The sequence below is a fragment of the Cetorhinus maximus genome, chromosome 4 (assembly GCF_964194155.1).
Source record: "Cetorhinus maximus chromosome 4, sCetMax3.hap1.1, whole genome shotgun sequence".
Classification (NCBI taxonomy): domain Eukaryota; kingdom Metazoa; phylum Chordata; class Chondrichthyes; order Lamniformes; family Cetorhinidae; genus Cetorhinus; species Cetorhinus maximus.
In genome coordinates this window covers 176818388-176839609 of record NC_135882.1, presented here as the reverse complement: position 1 = coordinate 176839609, position 21222 = coordinate 176818388, and the positions used below count along the sequence as shown (strand labels likewise).

The window sequence follows — 21222 nt, the reverse complement described above, 5'->3', positions numbered from 1 at the left end:
GAAACCTAAACTGAGGAACTGGTTAAAAGGTCTAGAGGCTGAGCTGAAATGTCACTGTTCATTCACCAATTACACTTATCTTTTGCTTTACCTTATGCAGCATTGTGACTTATTAATTCAAGTTTCAAAAGCACAAGACATTAACTAGATAGCTAAAAGTTGTACAGTAAAAATTAAATTTAGGTAGCAAAATGTTGAGTTTATGGCACCCCCCCCCCCCCCCCCCCCCCTCTCCAATGTTTAGTTGTTGGGGGCTTGTAAGATTCCTAATGAAATTGCACTAGTACTACAATAATTCATTTTACCTTGAGACTAATCCCAGGTCACATTCCTTACATTGTGGGTTGTTTTAATTTCAGGAGAGCACTGTGAAGAACATGTCACCCATTTCAAAAGCCTTTTTGGTGAACAAGCACTTCTGACACCGATGACTGTATGAACTCAGGACTTGCACACAAAGCAATGCACCAGTTACTGAATGTCTAGAAACTTTTATTAATGTGCATATAAAAAGGACCATAAAAATTATCTACATGATTTTGGCATGTATTAAAAATATGTATTAGTGTCACTTCCCAGTGTCATTCTTCAACAGGTCAACTGGAAAGAGAAAATCTTGCATTCAGTTTTATAGATTCACTGACTGAACTGCCAGTTAAGATATTACTAATCCAATAAAACTGGACCGTCCTTAAATAGCTTGTGCTGTAGCAAACTAGCCGATTTCCTGGGTACAGAATGCCACAATTTCTGCATTAAAGTGCAACGATAGTTCAAAGTCCTTTGAATATTATTTAGGATGCATTAGTTAGTCTTTGATGCTGAAGTTCTTGGTCAATGTTGGTTTATTTCAACAGTCTCTCCTGTTCGGTGTTCTTGTAGAGGTTGTGCAGTGCAGAAACTTTTCCTTTGTTCATAGGTGGTCCTAAATTATTTGAGTAAACAATTCAGACAGAGTATAAAATCTCCAACCTAAAATGTTCTAGAAATGGTTGAATCAGGTATTTAGATTGTAAATTCTAGTTTGATTTGAGAAAGCCAACAATGGCTAGAGTTGTATTATCAACTGGAGGACAAAGCTTGAGGTTGCGAGCATCTATCAAATTACTTCCCCACATCTTGCATATCTGTTCATGAAGCAGCCTAACTAATGCTAGAGCATAGCTGATCTTCAGCTGCTGTGAATGGGGTTTAATGTGACCTGCAATTTACTCATGGAAACTAGGCTCATGTACAGGCTAGGTGCTGTCAGGAAAATGTTCATTCTTATAGCTTATGTACATATATGTAGAATAAGAAAAATTCACCCCTTCTAACTGGTTCTAGTCTCCATAGCTCTAAATGGAGGAGATTCCCTCCAACTCTTATCCAGACATCTTTATTGGAAAAAAGAGATACTCAGTCTGTTCATGAACCAGAACTCTTCCCTAGATGCACTCAGTGCTTTCCCTTTGTTAAAGTGTGGTTCCCAGAATTGGAGACATACTCCACTTGAGGTCAACTTAGTGTTATGCCTCCAACTAAAAAGCCCAGGATCCTGTACACTAACCACTTTCAACCTGCCATGCACCTTCAATGATTTGTGCACATATTGAAGGTCCCTCTGTTCATGTACTTCCTTAAATCTTGCCAAAATGTATGAATTAAGAGGTAGTATAAAATGAATCATTTCACATTTCTCTACATTGTGTCTGCCATTCCAGCCTGTTAGATGTCTATCATCATCTTTACTTCAATATATGTCCAAGTTGTCATTTGCAACTTCATAGTTACCTATCTATTTCAGGAAATGACCCTAGTTTACATAAACTTTACTTACCCCAGCAACATTCTGCACAGGGCAAGATGCTGCACTTTAGCTTACATAAGTCTCAAGACTAGTGTTGAGAAAGGTGAATAGATAATTATTCATTAAGCTATGTTTTAAATGCTGGTAAGACTAGTGCAAGAATTTTCTCCTTTAACCAAAGTTAAAATGATCAATGACAGCCAGATTGTTGTGCTACAACTTGAATCTTACCTATGTAACTTAGCAATACTGGAAGGAAAATGAGGCCATGAGCAGCTCCCAAAAGCACAATTGCCAAGTACATCCTGAAGTAGAAGATCTGGAAAATCTGGGATTTGGAAAATGCCAGGACCACAATACCTCCAAACTTAGTCAGTGTGATGCCACTAAATACCTAGGAGAAGAGGAGAAAATTGTGAAGTTCAGTTTGATAAGTGCTGGAGCAGGACAGCTCCAGTACTTGGAGCTGCTGCCAATGTTGAAGATCCCATGGTGAGCCAAGTTAATCCCTACAGATTGACTGCAGCAATTCAAGGCAGTGGCTCACCACTACTTTCTCAAGAACTGTTAGATAGGCAACAAATACTGGCCTTGCCAACACATCCATGAGGGGATTTTTATTTATGCAAGATTAAGATTTCAGACAAATCCCCTTATTCTTAGGATGAAAGTTCCAAATACAAATTCACTGAATTAAAGCTAAAAATCATGTATCCTTGACAGATATCACATTAAATTTACTCACCGAACTACCCATATTTGCCAGTGCTTCCTCAGCACGCTGCACCCTGGTTTTCTTCATACTGATAGAAAACGCACGAACAATATGGCTACAGAACTCAACCGAAATACCACAACACTACAAGGAAATAAAACGTCAATGTCAAATATCCATTCTATTGTCCCAGATTGTAAGACCAAGCCCAATATTTCTTCAGCTAACAAAATAGTACTTTTTCTAGTAGAGTTTGAATGCTCACTTTGTACTGAGAAACACCCATAATAAATTTTCCATTCCTAAAATGGTGCAAATACAGAAGCCCAATGACTGACCAGAGTAGGCTAGAAGTGTGAAAGTTTGTTGAACTGCACATTAGAAACTGGTTGAAGAGGAGCAAAAACAAATGGAGTACAAAAATGATCAAAGTCAAAGCACGACTTGGGAAAAAAAGTGAGAAAAGCTTACATTTGCCCACACAAGTGCCTGCAAGATGAGTTACAGCAAGTTTATATATAGCATTCAACCTCAGTCTACCACGGCAGATAAGATTAAAGCAACATTAGTGGAGTACAAGATTCAGAATGCTGTATTATGACTCAAATGGGATCAAGTACTTAAAAAAACCATCAGCATGGATGATCAACTATTCAGAATTTAGTGTTAAAGATCACTACAAAAAAGGTACTCATGTTTCTGTCAGCCATTATTGAAGTTACTAGCTCCAGGCATTGGGAAAAGCCTGCAAGTTGAAAACGGCTTTATTTGGACATTTCACTCAAAATACTAAATAGCTTTTATCTGGAGCAGTTTGTAAATCAAGTAATCCACTTACCATAACCAGGTTTACTAATGAGACTGCATTAAGGCTGATGTTCCACAACCACATAACTCCAAACATGTTTGTGATTATCATAGAAATAGTGATGCAGACGATTACAGCAGACCAGACTTCACAGCCCAGCAGGATTGTAGTCACAACAAACACAGCTCCCAGTGACATACAGATGTTGAAAATTGTGTCATTCACAATGGTGAAATATTGTTCATAAAATACATAAAACACACTGTAAACAAACAGAATAATCTAGTATTACTACGTGCCATTTGCTAAACAAGATTCCCAAGAGCGTGGGCTGGAAATTTAAAGATGTAAGTAAACATGACAATTTCAGGCCAGAATAAAATACTCAAGGTTAAAAAAACCAGGAAAAACTGGAAGCACATTGAGACTTCAGTCATTCGGCACAAACAGTAGTCAACATTTCTGACAACTCAATTAAAAAAAAGTTAGATAATACAATAACAGATCACAAAACCCTTTTGTTAGGGAGGGTGGACAGGTGCTAAAATACAAGGGAGTGGAGCCCTTGCAAAGTTAGGTTGCTCACAATAATACAGAATCTAGCCCAACTGGTCTATTCAAGAAGTCTCCCCTTTATTCAATACTAAGCCTACATCTCCCTGATGTTTCTCTGCTTATATGCAACAATTTTCCCCTCCTCAACATACAAATGAACTAGGAGCAGCAGGTCACTCAGCCCTTGAGCCTTCTCCGTCATTCAATAAATCATGGCAGATCTGGCTGTAACCTCCTACTTAACCCATATCCTTTCACCCTCTTGTTAAATCAAGAATCTATCTAGCTCTGTCTTAAAAATACTCAATGGCTCTGTTTCCACATCCTTTGAGTTCCAAACACTTGTAACCCTGAAAAAAACATCTGTCTCAACCCCTCAGTTTTAAAGAGTGAACCCCTATTTCTAGATTCTCCCACAAGAGGAAACATCCTCTTCGCATAAAACAACCCACCCATTCTGGTTATTAGTCCAGTATACCTTCTCTAACTGCTTCTAATGCATTTCTCTTCTGTTTAATGAGACCAATACTGTACATAATACTCCAGATGTGGTCTCACTAGTGCTCTGTATAGCTGAAGCATAACATTCCTACTTTTGTGTTCAATTCCCCTTATCAGCTTTCCCAATTACTTGCAAACTAGCCTTTTGCAGTTCATGCACTGGGACACCCTCAATCTGCGCTCTGCAAATTGCTCACCATTTAGATATGCTTCTTTGTTCTTTTTGCCAAAAATGGACTATTTCACATTTTCCCACATTGGGAGAAGACCTGACAAATGAGCACATTCACCTTTGTAGCCTACTTAAATGATAGGTACGTCCTCTTCACAATTTATTTCAAGCCAACTCCCACAGCTAGCTGGAGTATTCTTTCCCCAGAGTTTCAGCAATATACATCTTAAGCTGAGAACTCTGTTGTAGTCAGGTTCCTTGACTGGGTCAGTTACCATCTTGTGCCTTTGCCCCAGAATCCATCCCTTACCATGACAATATCCTGGTTTTCATCTCCCACCTACCTGCCTCCACATTTGCCAGATCTATAGCTTCATGTGACACAGGAACATAAGAGCAGGATAAACCATTCAACCCCTTGGCCCACTCTGCCATTCAACTAGATCATGGCTGATCTACCCAAACACCCCATATCCCTTAAAGTCATTAATATCTGGGAATCTATCAATTTTTGTCTTGAACACACTTAAAATATATTCCCGTAATGACAAGTGGGGGGACCAATTCTGGAGAATCCTGGACATCAAGGGACAGAAAAGTTAGGATCAAGAAATTAAAAAAGCTTATGGCAGGTACCGAGGACTCAATGCAGAGTCCTCAGAGGAGTGTAAAATGTGCAGAGGGGAACTTAAAAAAGGAAATTAGGAAAGCCAAGAGAGTCATGAGAAAGCATTGGTAGGTAGAATAAAGGAAAACCCAAAGGGTTTTTTAAATATATAATGAGCAAGATAACAACCAGGGAAAGAGAGTAGGGCCAATTAGGGACCATAGAGGTAATGTGTGGGGACCTGGAAGACATGGGTACAATCCTCAATGAATACTTTGAGTCAGTCTTCACAATGGAAAAAGGATGATGCAGATCAGGGTAGAGGACTGAAATATTAGGAGGAAATTAACAGAGAGAGAGGGGGGAGGTACAAGCAGGTTTAGCAGCCTTAAAAGTGGATAAATCCACAGGCCCAGATGAGATGTATCCCAGGCTGTTGAGGGAGGCAAGGGAAGAGATATCAGGGGCCCTGGCAGTAATTTTCAAATCCTCTGGCCACAGGTGAAGTGCCAGAAGATTAGGGGACTGCTAACATTGTCCTATTATTAAAAAGGGATAGACCAGGAAATTACAGGTCTAACCTGTGGTGGGGAAGTTACTAGAAATATTCTGTACTTTGAGACACGGATTAATCAGGGATAGTTAGTGTGGATTTGTTATGGGAAGGTTATGTTTAACAAATTTGATTGAATTTGAGGAAGTAACCAGGAATGTTGATGAGGGTAATGCATTTGATGTGGTCTACATGGACTTTAGCAAGGCTTTTGATAAGGTTCCTCATGACAGACTGGTCAAGAAAGTAAGAGCCCATGGGATCCAAGGCAAAGTGGCACGTTGGATCCAAAATTGGCTGAGAGGCAGGAAGCAGAGGGTGATGGCAGAGGGATGTTTCTGTGATTGGAAGTCTTTCCAGTGGGGTTCTGCAGGGCTCAGTGCTGAGGCCCTTGCTGTTTATGGTGTACATAAATGATTTGGACTTAAATGTAGGGGCTTTGATCAAGAAGTTTGTGGATGACAATTGGTAGGGTGGTAAATAGTGAGGATACCTGTAAACAGCAGGATGATATCAATGGACTGATCAGAGCAGTGTCAAATGGAATTAAACCTGGAAAAAAGTGAGGTAATGCACTTGGGGAGGGCTAACAAGGCAAGGGTTACACTGAATGTTAGGGCCCTGGAAAGTACTGCGGATCAGAGGGACCTTGATGTGCATATCCACAGATGCCTGAAGGTGGTCAAGAAGGCATATGGGATACTTACCATTATTAGCTGAAGCATAGAATACAAGAGTAGGGAGGTTATGCTGGAACTGTATAAAACGCTGGTTAGGCCACAACTAGAGTACTGTGTGCAGTTCTGGTCACCACATTATAGGAAGGATGTGATTGCACTGGAGAGGGTGCAGAGGAGATTTATCAGGATGCTGCCAGGGCTGGAGAGTTTGAGCTATGAGAAAAGATTAGATAGGCTGGGTTTGTTTTCCTTGGAGCGGAGAAGGTCGAGGGGGGGACCTGATAAGAGACGTATAAGATTGAGGGACAGATAAGGTGGATAGGAGGGTACTGTTTCCATTAGTAGAGGGGTCAATAACAGGGGGCATAGCCTTCTACCTTAAATCTAAGAGGGGAGTGGAGGAGAAATTCTCACCCAGAAGGTGATGGGCGTCTGGAACTCACTGCCTGGAAAGGTGGTCGAGTCAGAAACTCAAACATTGTAGTATTTAGATATTCACTTGCATTGCCATAGCCTCCAGGGCTATGGAGCAAATGCTGGAAAATGGAATTTGTGCCAAATGGCCTCCTTCTGTGCTGTAGATGTCCGAGTCTATGCTCAGCGATTGAGCTTCTACAACCCTCTGGGATAGAGACTTTCAAAGATTCACTACCCTCAGGTGGGGAAATTCTTCATCTAGCAAATCCAAGAATATCCTTCATACCCAGATTCACTCATCTGCTTTGTTGATCTTCCTCAGCTTACACAGAAGATGCAACAATTGCCCATTTAGCTCCTCAATGGCTTAAATGCCACAAAACACTCCATGACAGCAATTAAGAGCACTTCCTGGTACATATTCACAGCTGTTTCCCAAGGTATTAGATGAAACTATGCTGATCACATGTTGCTTTGTGGCTTGCTACAAACTTCAAAAAGGGATCAGAAACTAATTTACAAGATCCCTGTAATGAAAAGAACAGGAAAAGGTGACCAGAACTCACTACTGATCTGGAAGGCCTTTTGATATATACAGCAATCTACTGCTCATTTCATAAATTGCTGCTCTTACCAGGAGATTGTGGAAATCATGGTTTCTGCTATCTGAGCAAATGGTTAGTTACCTGTATGGAAAGACACGATAGCCTTTGTGAGAAATGTTCATGGATTCAGTTATGTTTTCAGCCAAAATACGCGCACTCTCAGCAGCAGCAATGAAGTCAGCAGATGTTTTCAGTACTGTGTGATAAGTCATAAAATAAGTGGCTCCCACAGCTGTATTGTTCTCAAGCAGATTCACTGCAGAGCCGTACGCTGCATGGCCCCTACAGAGGGAATAGAAAGTTAGCTAGCATTAGTTTTCTATAACAGGAAAGGTGTAATCTTCTCAAATGTTCTAATTTCAGTACAAACTGACCATGACTTCAAAAAAAGGGAAAATATTCAAGAGGGGAAATATTTAATGTCAAGCAGTCAATCTGAAATAGGGAACCTACTGTAACACTAAAACTAATACTTTGGGAGAGAGGTCATGAAGTACATATAGCTCATGTTAGATGCAGGCATTGAATATTTTGCCATAAGGAATGAAGATGGGAGAAGGCAAGACCAGTATGAAGCAATAATATCTCAAAACAGGAATCGGCAAGGCAGAGATAGTTTTAAGTTGGCCAGTAGAATCAAAGGACAACTTGTGTTGCAAGTTAAAGGAAATCAGTCAAAGTACATTCAACACAAAATTCTCTTGTCAGGGAAAGAGATAAGATGGGGTGTACCAGTCAGGCAGGCTGTGTCCTGGATGGTGTTGCGGAGAGTACACACTGATGTTAATGCTATTGAATGTCAGGGGGAGATTCTCTTGGCACTTGCCTGGCACTTCATGGCAAACATATCACACATCAACCCAAGCCCAAATGTTGTCCAGGTCTTGCTGTATATGGAAACAAAATGCTTCAGCTAACAGATTCCCTGGGAGTGTAACATAAGCATTTATTGCTTTGTGCATCCAAACCTTGAAGCAGCTACAACACTGCACCTGGTTTTATGTTAATCAATCAATGCCATAAGTGGATAAATCCACCAAATTTGAAATTAGAGCAATACTTAGCTTCTAATGAACAAGATGTACTCTCAATAGAGTATAAAAGTTCAATGTTTTTGCATTAAGCTTGCCCAAATAGCAGTCAGCTTTCTCCCCCCAGTGTCGTCATGTTATGTAGCAGTGTCAAGACACAATGCAATGAGTCTGTTCTATGGTGAAATGCAGCTCTCAAAACCTGAAAGTGTCTCAATCTGCTCAAGTAGGAGTTATTCAAATACAAGTTGATTCAAAAGGCAACAGTACCTAGGCTTCCAACATTTAGAAAACAGTACTCATGGATTTGACAAAAGTTTCAACGCTAATGATTTTTTCCATAGTAGGTTTGCAAGCTTAGAATATATAGATAATGGAAATGACCTTGCTCAAGTGACTAAATCCAAACTCCTTAATTTTGCTAGAGTTCAAGGATTGTAGTTCCTTACCCTTTGCCACATTTTGGGCTTGGATTATCAGACAGAAACATGGGAAGAAAAGTCATGAAGTCTTCTCCATAAGGCCTTTGTTTTCCCTCTCTAGTCAGTGGACGGCAGTGAACACATGATGAATTAACAACTACAAGAGCATAGAAAGAGCAAAGTTAGGTTTTTCTCCTTTTCAGGAAGCTTTTGAAGTTTGGGTGGAATCCTCATCTTTCCACCTGAGGACTGGGCATCAAGTTAAAACAACTCTGGTGCATTGCATCCAAAATAGCATCAGAACAGAAACCTTGGCTAAGGTTCCAGAAACTTGTGCCCAACCCAATGATCTGTTAGAGAACATGTTTTGGGGCAGATCAGCATGAAGCCATTCACCCCTCAAGCCAGTTCTGTCATTCATTTAGATCATAGCTGATAACCTCAACTCCATTTACCCACCTGGGATGTTTGAAAATCCCCAATGAAAATCTACAATTCAGTTTTATAATTTTCAATTGACTTCCAGCCTGCTTTTTGGGGGAGGCATTAGAGCAAGTTTGATTTGCATTACCCTGTGTGAAGTGCCTCCTGACATTGAACCACCACCACCCACCCAAAGTGGTCATGCTCCAAATTTTTGTTATTCTAGGGTGTCCTACTAGATGTTATAGTTTCTATCTACCCTATCAAATTGCATTATGCCCCGCTCATGGGCTCAAAACTGGAAAAGTGCAATGTCACCTGATGCATTGCAGAACTTCTCTGAAGTATTGTAGACTCTGCAGCAGGTTGATTGTGGCTTCACCCAGTCAAAGTAATCATCGATCCATGATGATGGTGGGAAACCGATTCTTGTACTGAAGGAAATTTAAGTTACAGAAGCAGTTAAAAAACCACACTGCACCCAACAACAGCACAAGTCATCTATAAAAGTTGTGGAAAACCTTGAAGATGGCAGAAGTTCATAAGGACATTTATCCAAATCACAATATTTTTTTTTGATCACAGGAAGCCATTCAGTCCATTGTGTCTGGAAAGCATGGAGTTCCTGGGTTCCCATGTTCTAAATGGAGTGGGGACATGCATATAAAAGTGAAGCTACACAATCTTCTGGTCAGGCCCTAGATGGAAATCAAATTCTACCAAACTTTAGGAAGACATAGCTTTTGGGGGTGTGCAAAGGAGATTTACTAGAATGGTACTGAAGACTTCAGTAATGTCAGTTATCAATACACTGTTTATTGGGGTTAGTTTTGGAAACCCCAATGAATATGAAAGGATGAAACAGATAAGTGCAACCCAAGGCCAGAATATTTCTAGTAACCAGTGAGATGTTCTCCTCTTGACTAGTGAGCCAAAACTTGTGCTAAATTAGATCTTTCAATAATCCAGAAAATAGTCTCCCCTGTACATAGTGGGAGTTTGTAGAATTCAATTTGTCCACTATGCCTGGCAGGCAGTAAAACCCTTTGAGTGAAGCTGCCTGAAATGTCCCACTGTGGACTTTGCCCAAAATCAAACATGTTAAATTGACAAGTGCACAGCTAAATCTGAATCAGTGCCTTTAAAGACACTGTTAAATGGTGTCATTTGCTGGACATAGAGGGACAGCATGACTGGTAATGACCATCAAGGAAAACAATCACGGACTTGGTAAGGAGTCAAAGAACTATGGTGCTCCTGATGGAACTTACTAGTTGTCCAGCAGAGCAGCGGTATAAATTTGTTGGACAAGTGAATCATTGTTACAGCCAACACCGCCACAGACTGTATTCTGTCCTTCCAGAGAAGTGTAATTATGTCCTTCTTCAATCACAAAGTAGACAGGAGGGCCTGCATGAAAGTACTCTGTCATCGATTCAAAGTAGTGCAACACATACGAGTCCTGGGAAGGGAAAATAATCCCATGGTATCAGAAATGTACAACCACAGCAGTTGAACAAAAACAGTGAATCTCAGTTTGTACTTACATCTGGCATTGAATAACTCTGATTCAACCCAATCTCAACTTTGTTTAGTACTGCAATACTAAATGACAGGAGACCAACAAACACCGATATCTATGGAGCAAAAGTAAAATTTAGGTTCTGTGCGAGTAGCTCTGGACACAATGATCAGAATACAAGATTAGTAAACCTGAAATATGAATATACTCCAATAAATTGAGAATCAACTATGCAAGATAGGAATTCATATTACCAATAGGCAGGTAGAGTTAGAATAAAGGCAGACCTCATCTGGGCCACACAATTATGAGCCAGAGGCAACAAAAACAAAGTGCTGGAAAAGCTCAGCAGGTCTGACAGCATCTGTGGAGAGAAAGACAGTTAACATTGAGTCCATATGACATCATATAGGCTTGAAATGTTAACTGTCTTTCTCTCCACAGATGCTGTCAGACCTGCTGAGATTTTCCAGCACTTTGTTTTTGTTGCTGATTTCTAGCATCTATTTTGCCTTTATCTTATGAAAGAAAGAAAGCCTCTGTTTACATTCAACATCAACTCAAATTCTTATACATTACTCAGCCTGAAATATTTTGAACAACTATCACTAGACAGTCACAAGTGACTCCACCCATGTAATAAACAATATTTTCCTCCTTTATGCAATGGAAAGAATCCTTCCTATAGTGTGGAGCCCAAACTCCAAATTTTAATTTAGTCGTTACTACATCTAGAAACTTGTTAGAAAACCTCAAACAGCTTTATCCATTTGTGCCTTAAATTTAAGGCCGCTACTTGTAGGAATCCCACAAATGGATTTAAGACTAGGATATATTTGAAATTAGTTAAGTCAAGGATCATAAGCTTGTTCCGTAACTTTTGATAAATGTTATGACCACAGCTGACATTTGCTGAGCAAGCCAAAATCCAGAGGGAAACTTCTGACTGATCATAACTATTTTGAAAAAGGGAAAGCTACTAATCCCAAAAGCACTTAATCTTAAAATTAAGATAAAAACTGAGGCACATAAGTTTAAAAATCAGTTAAAAAACAGTCCCAAAAATCCACTTAGTCAGAAGACACAAACTACTTGGCAACAGATCCCATAGATTTTTAACCATAAAAGTTCAGCAATATTGCCCAAGACAAAACTGCTGCTGCTTTAATTAAAAAAGTATAGCACATGACTCTCTTCCACTCTGCTGTGGAAATAAACCACGTTCAGAAACAGACTTCTCTGGCTTGAAACTGGATGGCTTCTTCAAATTCAGAACTTCAGTACTGAGCTGGTTTCAGCTCTCCTCCCCCACAGCCAACAATTCAACTAAACATCTTTCCTGAAATATTCTCTTCCTCTTTGATCTTAAATGTTAGTTGTAAGCACCTCTGAACTCAATTTTTCAGAAAAATTGAAATTTTTATCTTCCTATTGCCTCCACTTTCAGGTCAAGTTTAATAACCTTCCCTTGTTTACCTAGGAAAACTTTGTAAATTGTAAAAGTCCCTTGTCCCTATACTCCATAAAGTCCTTACCCATCACCTAATGCAAATTTTAAAACCCAACCTATTTACTTGTACATTCAACTTCACCATAGTCTCATTACAAATACATGCATCTAACACCTTTACCCTTCATCTCTGCTCCCACAAATAAGCTCTTTACTAACCTTCCACCAGTTTAATTACACAGCCTTCACAGACCACCACCATATTCCCAAAAATATTTAACACCCATCCTCACATGTAAAACATTTTACATTCCTGAAATTTAAGAATATGACAACTAATCTGTTGTTAGAACTCTTCAAAAAGTCCATATGGGATCCCAATACTTACCACAGTGGGCCTCACCCAGTTTGATAATAAAAAGGGTGCATATATATGTTTGAAACCTCTGAAGAGGCATTCTTCTGAATGACTGCTAACTTTTTCTTGTTTCATACAACACACGATATCCATACGATTACTCTGCAAACAACGAGAGAGTGTATAATGTAGCACCTAAGCTTTGACAACAAGCCACAAAAAAATGATTTCTGAACAGGTGACAAAAGCTTCAAAAGGAACATCTTGAGGGGTAGCATAGAAGGGGGGCGGGGGAGAGATTAAGTAGGAAAACAGCCTTAGCAACTGAAGGCTTGGCTGCCAATGATGGAGCAGTAGAAATTTGTGGGGGTGGGGAGGGAAAATAAAAACGTACAAGTGGTCAGAATTGGAGGAGACTGAAGGTTGTAGGGCCAGAGGAGAGAGAGAGATAGGGAGAGACAAGGCATGCAGGGATTTGCACATATATGGATGAGAATTAATGTTGCTATACTGGGAGCCATTGTAAACAAATGAAAATGGTGAATAGAATTTGGTGCCAGTCAGGTTATGGACAAGAATTTTGTCTCATTCAAAGCTTAGGAGGGCAGAAGGTAGGAAGCTGACCAAATCAGATGGAGCCCATTCCAATATGGAGACTCACCTCTTGTCGCTGGACATCCAGCCCAAAGAGACTTACAAAGCAGGTTATCTGGAGTATGAAATCTATAAATACAGCCATTCCTGCAAAAAGGGAGAAGGTGCGAACTGCTGGCATTGTTGATAAAGAACCTAAAAATAAAGTTAAATCTATATTATAAAAAATAGAGAGCAAGTTTTCAAGCTCCAAACAGCTCTTCAGCTCCCAACGAACATCTCATTTACTTCAAAAACAAAAATAGCTGGAAAAACTCAACAGGTCTGACAGCATCTGCTGAGAGGAACACCAGTAACATTGAGTCCATATGACTCATCAGAACTGATGAAGAGTCATACGGACTCTCAACATTAACTGTATTCCTCTCCACAGGTGCTGTCAGACCTGCTGAGTTTTTCTAGCTATTTTTGTTTTTGTTTCAGATTTCCAGCATCTGCAGTATTTTGCTTTTCTTATTTACTTCATTGCCCTTAAATTGATATCCTTCCATTTCTTTTCCCTCCTACATTCACCTTCACTGCTCCAATGGAGGCAGTGACTGGAAATATTAAGGCACATTTCAAATCAATCTTGAACAATTGTATCTGCAAGCTAACCCATTTGTATTTTGAATTATACTTTTACATCTTGTATCAAATACAAGATCAAACCTCTGCAGCATTTCCTCCTCCCCCACCCTCTCCACTGAACTTCAATTTACCAGTACAACATACCCAGAAAGAATGCCACAGTCTCCGAGAAGGATGAAAGGAATATACTTGGTGCTACTTGTCCCAGAACTCTGCCAATCTGTTGGTCGAGTGATTCATTCTGTAACCGTTTATCTCTCTAGATGGGAAGACAGCAATTGAACTTCATGCATACAATCAAGTGAATACAGGTGAAAACACATTGCTATGCAAGAAAATAGTATCAATACCCGAAATGTCTGAACGATGATAAAGATGTTGTCTACACCAACTGCCAACACCAAAAAGGGGATGACTTCAATCACAATCAGTGTGAGGGGGATACCAGCATAACTGAAAATCCCAAGAGAACAGGCCACCGAACTCAGGACAATCACAATACCAGCAACTCCCAGAGAAATCTTAGAGTCTGCCTATAGACAAAAGATTGCAATATAAAAAACAAAAACATTGACAAAGCAATATGCAATACTCAAGCCTTGCTGAATACATATGCACCATTATAAAACAGTTTATACTTCAGCTAAATGTTTGTTAATTTTCAATTTTCCAATCTTAAAAACTTTAAAGTATCTAGGTCTAAACTTCTAGTTCTTAGCTCAGAGGACCAATGTAACTTTTAAACTCAATTTTTGGTTTCCTGATAGATAAGTGAACATGGTGACTATTTGCAATTAAGGCAGTTTCCCAATCTTGGCTCCATAACAACATTATAAATCCAGAATCAAGCCTTTGTTCATTACCAGGGTTCTATGTCTTTATTGTACAAGCCCTTAATGCCCAGTGTTTTTTGCTTAGTGGCTTGGTTAATCTTTCCTCCACCCCCAGAAGATAAAGCTTCTATTGAAACAATATTCCACTTCTCAAAGAAGCCACTAAATAGTACATTCCAGCTACACCCACCATGAAAGTCCAGCAGCTCTTGATGTGCCCCAGGGAAATGGAGATGTACAAGAACATGATAGCATAGCTAATGATAATTGTGGTGATGTCACTGTCACTCTCGCGATTTATCTCATCTTCAATGCTCCGTTCAGCAGAGAATTTAATGGTCAAGTTGGAGTCATTATAATTTTTCAGAAAATCAATAAATCTGGAGAAGAAAAAAAGAAAACAGTCATCTAGTGTTTTTACAAAACTAGAAACAAATCTAAATCAATCTTTAGCCAAGATAGCATCTCCTGGTTTAATCTAATGGAAGTTGACTAGAATGCAAAAAAAGGATTACTTACACCTTCTCCCAAGCCAAAGCTTTGTTCAATTTCTCAGTGTCATTGTGATAATTATTTACAGGGAAAGTGATCACCAGTGCTGTGGCATTGTTATAATCATCACCTATGGGTCAAAAATCATTAACGTTACATGTCAAATTAGCTTCCAAAATGTCAATCAATTGTTCATTTCCCCACCCCCCCCCCCACATCCATAAAGTAAATGCAGAGAGTGCTTCTGTTCCCATTTAAAGCAGGTAGTTGGGCAGGAGAATGCATTTAACATGCAATTTCAGGAAGTACAATTTTCCTTTACCCCTACAAATCCTGAATTCATTGGTAAATACAATGCAAATACCATGACCTAGATGCATACTGGTTCACCAGCGAGCTTGTGATCTTGGCTTGTTCATTTCAGATGGACAGGAAATTAGTGAGCTCATAAGCAGAAGTAGGAAACTGTGTTTAAACTAGGCAACAACATACAGACAAATCCAAACTGCTCCATACCCATTTACTTGATCCTGCTAGTTAATGGATGGCTTAATTTCTCACGCCCCCCCACACCCCACTCCCCTCACGGCACAATATTGTTTGTAAACTAAAATTCCCAATTATGAAGTGATCCCCTGCCAAAATGGTGAATAGAGCCAGAGTGGTTCAAGTTATAGCTCACCTTTGGAGTCAGGCATATTGTAGGATTGAAGTGTACAATCCAGAGCAATGCTTCAATGCAGCAGAGAGGGAGTTCTGCATAATTAGCTAAAAATGTTGAGACATGTTTTGAAGAACTGAACAAGTGTTGGCTAATAATCCTTCAACCAAAGATTCACCGAATCAGTTTGGGTTCTGCCAGGGACACAGCTCCTGACCTGATTGCAGCCTTGGTCCAATCCATGCTGGACAAAAGAGCCAATTCTGGAGTTGAGCTGAGAAGGACTGCCCTTGACACCAAGGCAGCATTTGACTGAGTGTGGCATCAAGGAGCCCTAGCAAAAACTGAGTCATTGGGAATCAGGGAAAGCTCTCCACTGGCTAGATTCATACCCAACAAAATGGAAAAGAGTGATTACTAGAGGTCATCAGTCCTAGAACATTGCTGCAAAGTTCCTCGGGATAGTGTCTTGGCCCATATATCTTCAGCTGGATCAGTGACCTTCCCTCCATTAGAAGAGCAGGACAATATTCAGGCTTGGGCTGATGTACGGTACAAATGTTTGCCACTTAAGTGCCAGGCAAAAAGGTCCAAGAGAGGACCCACCATGTCTCTTGACATTCAATGTCATTACCACTGACTGAATCCCTCACAATCAACATCCCAGGGGTTACCATTGACCAGGAATGGAACTTGACCAGCCATATAAATACAGTGGCTAAAGAGGTCAGAGGCTGGGAATTTATGCAGTGTAACTCATCCCAACCAAGGCTTGTCCCACCATCTACAAGGCATAAGTCAGGAGTGTGATGGAATACTCTCCACTTGCCCAGATGAGTGCAGCGCCAATACCAAGTAGCTTGACCACATCTAACCCACTTGATTGGCACTGCACCTAAACAATAAATATTCACATCCACCATTCTGTACCATCTACAAGATGGCAGCAACTCAAGGCTCCTTTGACAGCACCTTCCAAACCAGCAACCTGTACCACCTAGGAGGACAGATGCTTGGGACCATCACCTGCAAATTTCCCTCCAAATCACATTATCCTGGCTTTGAATTATATTCAGTCTTTCACTGTCAAGTCAAAAATCCTGGAACTCCAACAGCACTGTGGGTGTTCCTACAATATAAGGACTGCAGTGGTTCCAGGCACCTTCCAAGGGCAATAATGCCAGCAACACCACATCCCATGAATATAAAAAAATATTGCTTAGTTCATCTAATTTGCTATTGTGGGGGACACAGCATCTATCTGGCAATGTGGAAAATTGCCCAGCTGTCCTGTACACAAAGCCAGACAAATTAATCTGGCCAATTACCACCCGTCATTCTACTTTTGATCATCAGTAAAGTGATGGAAGGTTTGAGTGCTATCAAGTGGTACTTCCTTAGCAATAACCTGCTCACTGACACTCAGTTTGGCATCCACCAATAACCCTCTCCAACAAGGGAATCTAACCATTGCCCCATAACATTCGCATGACCATCACTGAATCCTCACTAACATCCTGGGGTTATCATGGACAAGAAACTGAACTAGCCATCTAAATATGGTGGCTACAAGAGCAAGTCAGAGGCTAGGAACCCGGTAGTGAGTAACTCACCTGATTCCCCAAAGTCTGTCCACCAAATACACAGCACAAGTCAGGAGCATGATAGAATATTCTCCACTTGACTGGATGAGTGCAGCTCCAACACTACTCAAGCTTGACACTACCCAGGACAAAGCAGCCTGCTTGATTGGCATCCCATCCACAAACATTCACTCCTTACACCAATGCAGTGGCAGCAGTGTGTAACATCTACAAGATGCACTGCAAGACCTCACCAAGGTTCCTTAGACAGCATCTTCCAAACCCATGACCACCACATTCCAGAAGGTGAAGGACCACCACCTGTAAGTTTCCCTCCAAGCCACACCATCCTGACTTGGAAATATCACCATTCACTGTTGCTGGGTCAAAATCCTGGAGCTCCCTCCCTAACAGCATTGTGGGTGTATCTACACTACATGGACTACAGTGGTTCAAGGTGGCAGCTCATTACCACCTTAAGGACAATAAATGGTGTCCTAGCCAGCAATGCCCAAGTCCCATGAATGAATAAAAGATTTGCTAGCAGAGTTGGCTGCAATGGTTGCCTGCTAATTGAAGGTTTTAATGGGAAGCAAGAATTAAACCTTTAAATACATTGCATCTCTGTATATTAGGTGAGGGTCTGAAATGATTTGTTACTGTAGCACTAAGTCTTGCTTACCATTATATCCTCCTAGAACCAGCCAAGGAAAAACTGGTCCACCAAATGTGCCCAAGCAGGGATCATGGAGCATAGTTGTATCATTCAGTGAAGCTGGAGCCCTGTTTTAAACAAAATAATTTAGCACTGATCAGAGTTGCAATCAAGGAGTTCAGATTTGGATCTTAATATTGACACCTGGCAGGAAACTGAAAATTAATATTTGTAGTCATACCAAATTGAAGAAAGCAACTTTAAGTAAACCACAGCTACAAACCAATACCACCATGAACTGAGGGGAGTGGACAGGGAGCAGCTGTTCCCCTTAGTTGAAGGGTCAGTCACAAGGGGGCATAAGTTCAAGGTGAGGGGCAGGAGGTTTGGGGGGTGGGGGAAGGAATGAATGTGAGGAAAAAAACTTATTTACCCAGAGGGTGGTGACGGTCTGGAATGCACTGCCTGGGAGGGCAGTAGAGGTGGGTTGCCTCACATCCTTTAAAAAGTATCTGGATGAGCACTTGGCACGTCATAACATTCAAGGCAATCGGCCAAGTGCTGGTAAATGGGATTAGGTAGGTAGGTCAGGTGTTTCTCACGTGTCGGTGCAGACTCGATGGGCCGAAGAGCCTCTTCTGCACTGTGATTCACCCTGTCACCACAGGAAATCCACTAGTGTATGAATGTTTTGCACCAACACCCTCCACCCCAAATGGCTTGGAACAAAAATTCTCTCATGGAAAAATAATTGCCTTTACTAGTAAGCACTAAAGGAATACCAGTGAAGTTGGAAGGGGTTGAAAATTACATAGCAGTGTCTAAGTCTGTGGAATAAATGTTGGATAAGCTAAAGGGGCCAAATACCATATTTCCAGACCAGATGGCACGTATCTTAGTTTGGAATCAGACTAGGTGTGGCCATACTTTGCTGTTCAAATTTGAGCCCTTTGTAACCAATGAGCTCTAGGAGCATCTGTATAGAGAATAGCAATAATTTTTGTAGCCTAAGAGAGCATTGAAACAGAACAAACGTGTTACTGAATGGTTATAGAGGATGCAGTTGAGTTAGGAAATTTAGAAATTGGAAATTTAAGAAATCAAAGTATTGTAGGGAGAGATAACAGCGTTAAGAACTAAATGGAAAAAGCAAATAAATCCATGACCCAAACAGTGGGTACAATTGGACACTGACATCCTGTAAGAAGAGTACAATTTAGCCTGTACCTTGGATTACACAGCCGAGCCTTTTATAGCCCAAAGGCCCATTTACGTTACACAAGGATCCCTTAGGTGGGATCCACTTCAAATATAGAAATGTGCTGCTCTTGAACAAACGATTGGGATGTTTCAAATCTTATTTACTAGGCAAGAAAATTTAGTGATCCAGGATAGATTTTTGAACTGTACAGCTTGAGATTATTCAGCTAATTATGCTGGCTCTTTGGAATAGTTCCACAGTTCTGCTTTACCCCATGGTTCTATACATTTCTCTCCTTTCAAGTTCTTTTGAAGGTTTCCAAATCAGCTCCCATCATCTTGCAATCAGCACAGCTTAGAACAAAAGCCTGGTAACAAGCATCTTCCCTCTGGTTCTTCCAGAGTTTAAAATCCATACCCTCTGTTCCAGTCTTGCCGGTATATTTTACCTTAAATCTCATGGTTTGGCAATTTTAAAGCCAATCAACTAAAGTACAATATATTTAAAAATCTTGGAACAAGGGTTGAGGGAGAGCTCTAAGTTATGGAAGGAGACAAATTCTGGAGTGCAAAGAACATCCAGCCCCGAGTCAGTGGTGACATACCTAGTGCAATACAGGAAGTGGCTATGGTAGTCGGCATACACGTAAAAGTAACCACTAATAGAATGATCAAGGGCAGCATGACTGTTTTGGAAGTAGTTTAAGACACTCAAGATGGTACAGTTATTGTTATATGGAGCCAAAGGTGTCAAGCAGATGTCCTGCAGCTTCACAGTTTCATTCTCGTAATAAGCTTCCAAATCTTGAATAGCATCCTGCAAATCCAGTACCTAAAAATCCAAGATACTTGGTGTTAAATTGGGAACAGTGCTGTTTTCAGTGAAGTCAAGCTTCAAGTTATACCTGTTGTCATGAAGATATGTATATAATGTTATTGGAAAATATTTTAAATTGGACTTTTATTAGGGTCTGAGTGAGTCTGTGGGTGTGAGACAGAGTTAATTGGATTAAAGCCAGATAGTCTGGGCGCTTTCAGATGTTAAACAGTAAGGTAAGGGGATATTTGCATTTTGTTGAATAAACCATTCAAAGAGTGGAGGTGAAATCTTGCACCTAGCTAGGAGACACCAAACAATGTTTATTTTACTAATAAAATTGGTACTATGAAAGGGGTTTTATTGTTAGATGAGGTGGAGCTCAAAGGGCCTGGTGATCAAATGCAAATTCTCATTGTAAGGGAAGGCTAGGTATATACAATAATTGTGGGGAAGTCAGAGGTGTGTGATATCCAAGCACCTGTAAGCCTACAACTGTCTGCAAAGGAAACAAATTGAAAAGAACCTCATTTTGAATTTGTAAGATAAAATGTGCTTTGCCTGGTGTCTGTTTAAAGTCTATAGGTTATTGTTGCCTTGAAGATTTTAGGAGTGATTAATTTGGGGATTTGTTTAATGGTTTAGGATAGTAATTTGTAGGTGCGTGTTTAATACCTTGTTAAATTAATAAATGTTCAATTGAAAAACCTCTGGAGACTGGTGGCTTCATTTCTGAATTCGGAGCTGCATCTCAAACATACCAATTGAAAATATAGGATATGACAATCGTTTAGAGTTTTTCTGGGATTTTAAATAGCTTAGCCTTTACCAACTGCTGTGTCATAACACTTTGAACATTGGATTTTGGTTTTGATTCTTCAGTGTACCTCCTGTTCAGGAACGGCTGACTTGTGCCCAGTTAAGTTGGAGCTGCTGGTGGTCAGTTTAGAGAACTGGTCTGTATGCAGTACCAACTAATGCCTTGTAAGAGCTAGCCAGTTAGTTCCACTTCCATTCTCCCTGCTCTAACCCATAGAGCATTTCTCCAAGTCACTAGCAAATGATTCCAGATCAGAACTCTGGAAAAACCTTCCTTTCTGGCTTGAAAAAAAATACCTTAATTCTGTCCTCTGGTTACTAACCCTCCTG

The 21222-nt window shown here is 40.3% G+C and overlaps 2 protein-coding genes across 4 annotated transcripts in view; one reads left to right on the top strand and one right to left on the bottom strand.

Moving 5' to 3' along the window:
- The window catches only part of rmc1 (regulator of MON1-CCZ1), a 73588-nt gene extending 73017 nt beyond the window's left edge, over window positions 1-571 (top strand). For all 3 annotated transcript variants that reach the window (XM_078541186.1, XM_078541185.1, XM_078541184.1), the window contains one exon: window positions 360-571. In XM_078541186.1, the coding sequence (XP_078397312.1) occupies window positions 360-422 (63 nt within the window). In that variant the 3' untranslated portion in view covers window positions 423-571. The remainder of the gene's footprint in view (window positions 1-359) is intronic.
- npc1 (Niemann-Pick disease, type C1) overlaps window positions 476-21222 on the bottom strand; it is a 35144-nt gene continuing 14397 nt past the window's right edge. The window contains exons 9-25 of the mRNA XM_078541183.1: window positions 19862-20088; window positions 18084-18184; window positions 15185-15287; window positions 14856-15045; window positions 14183-14365; window positions 13977-14091; window positions 13270-13397; window positions 12639-12770; window positions 10826-10915; window positions 10550-10740; window positions 9597-9712; window positions 8883-9012; window positions 7484-7684; window positions 3343-3574; window positions 2535-2648; window positions 2021-2183; window positions 476-925 (exon numbers count right to left, since the gene is read on the bottom strand). Of these exons, the coding sequence (XP_078397309.1) occupies window positions 846-925; window positions 2021-2183; window positions 2535-2648; window positions 3343-3574; window positions 7484-7684; window positions 8883-9012; window positions 9597-9712; window positions 10550-10740; window positions 10826-10915; window positions 12639-12770; window positions 13270-13397; window positions 13977-14091; window positions 14183-14365; window positions 14856-15045; window positions 15185-15287; window positions 18084-18184; window positions 19862-20088 (2496 nt within the window). The 3' untranslated portion in view covers window positions 476-845. The remainder of the gene's footprint in view (window positions 926-2020; window positions 2184-2534; window positions 2649-3342; window positions 3575-7483; window positions 7685-8882; window positions 9013-9596; window positions 9713-10549; window positions 10741-10825; window positions 10916-12638; window positions 12771-13269; window positions 13398-13976; window positions 14092-14182; window positions 14366-14855; window positions 15046-15184; window positions 15288-18083; window positions 18185-19861; window positions 20089-21222) is intronic.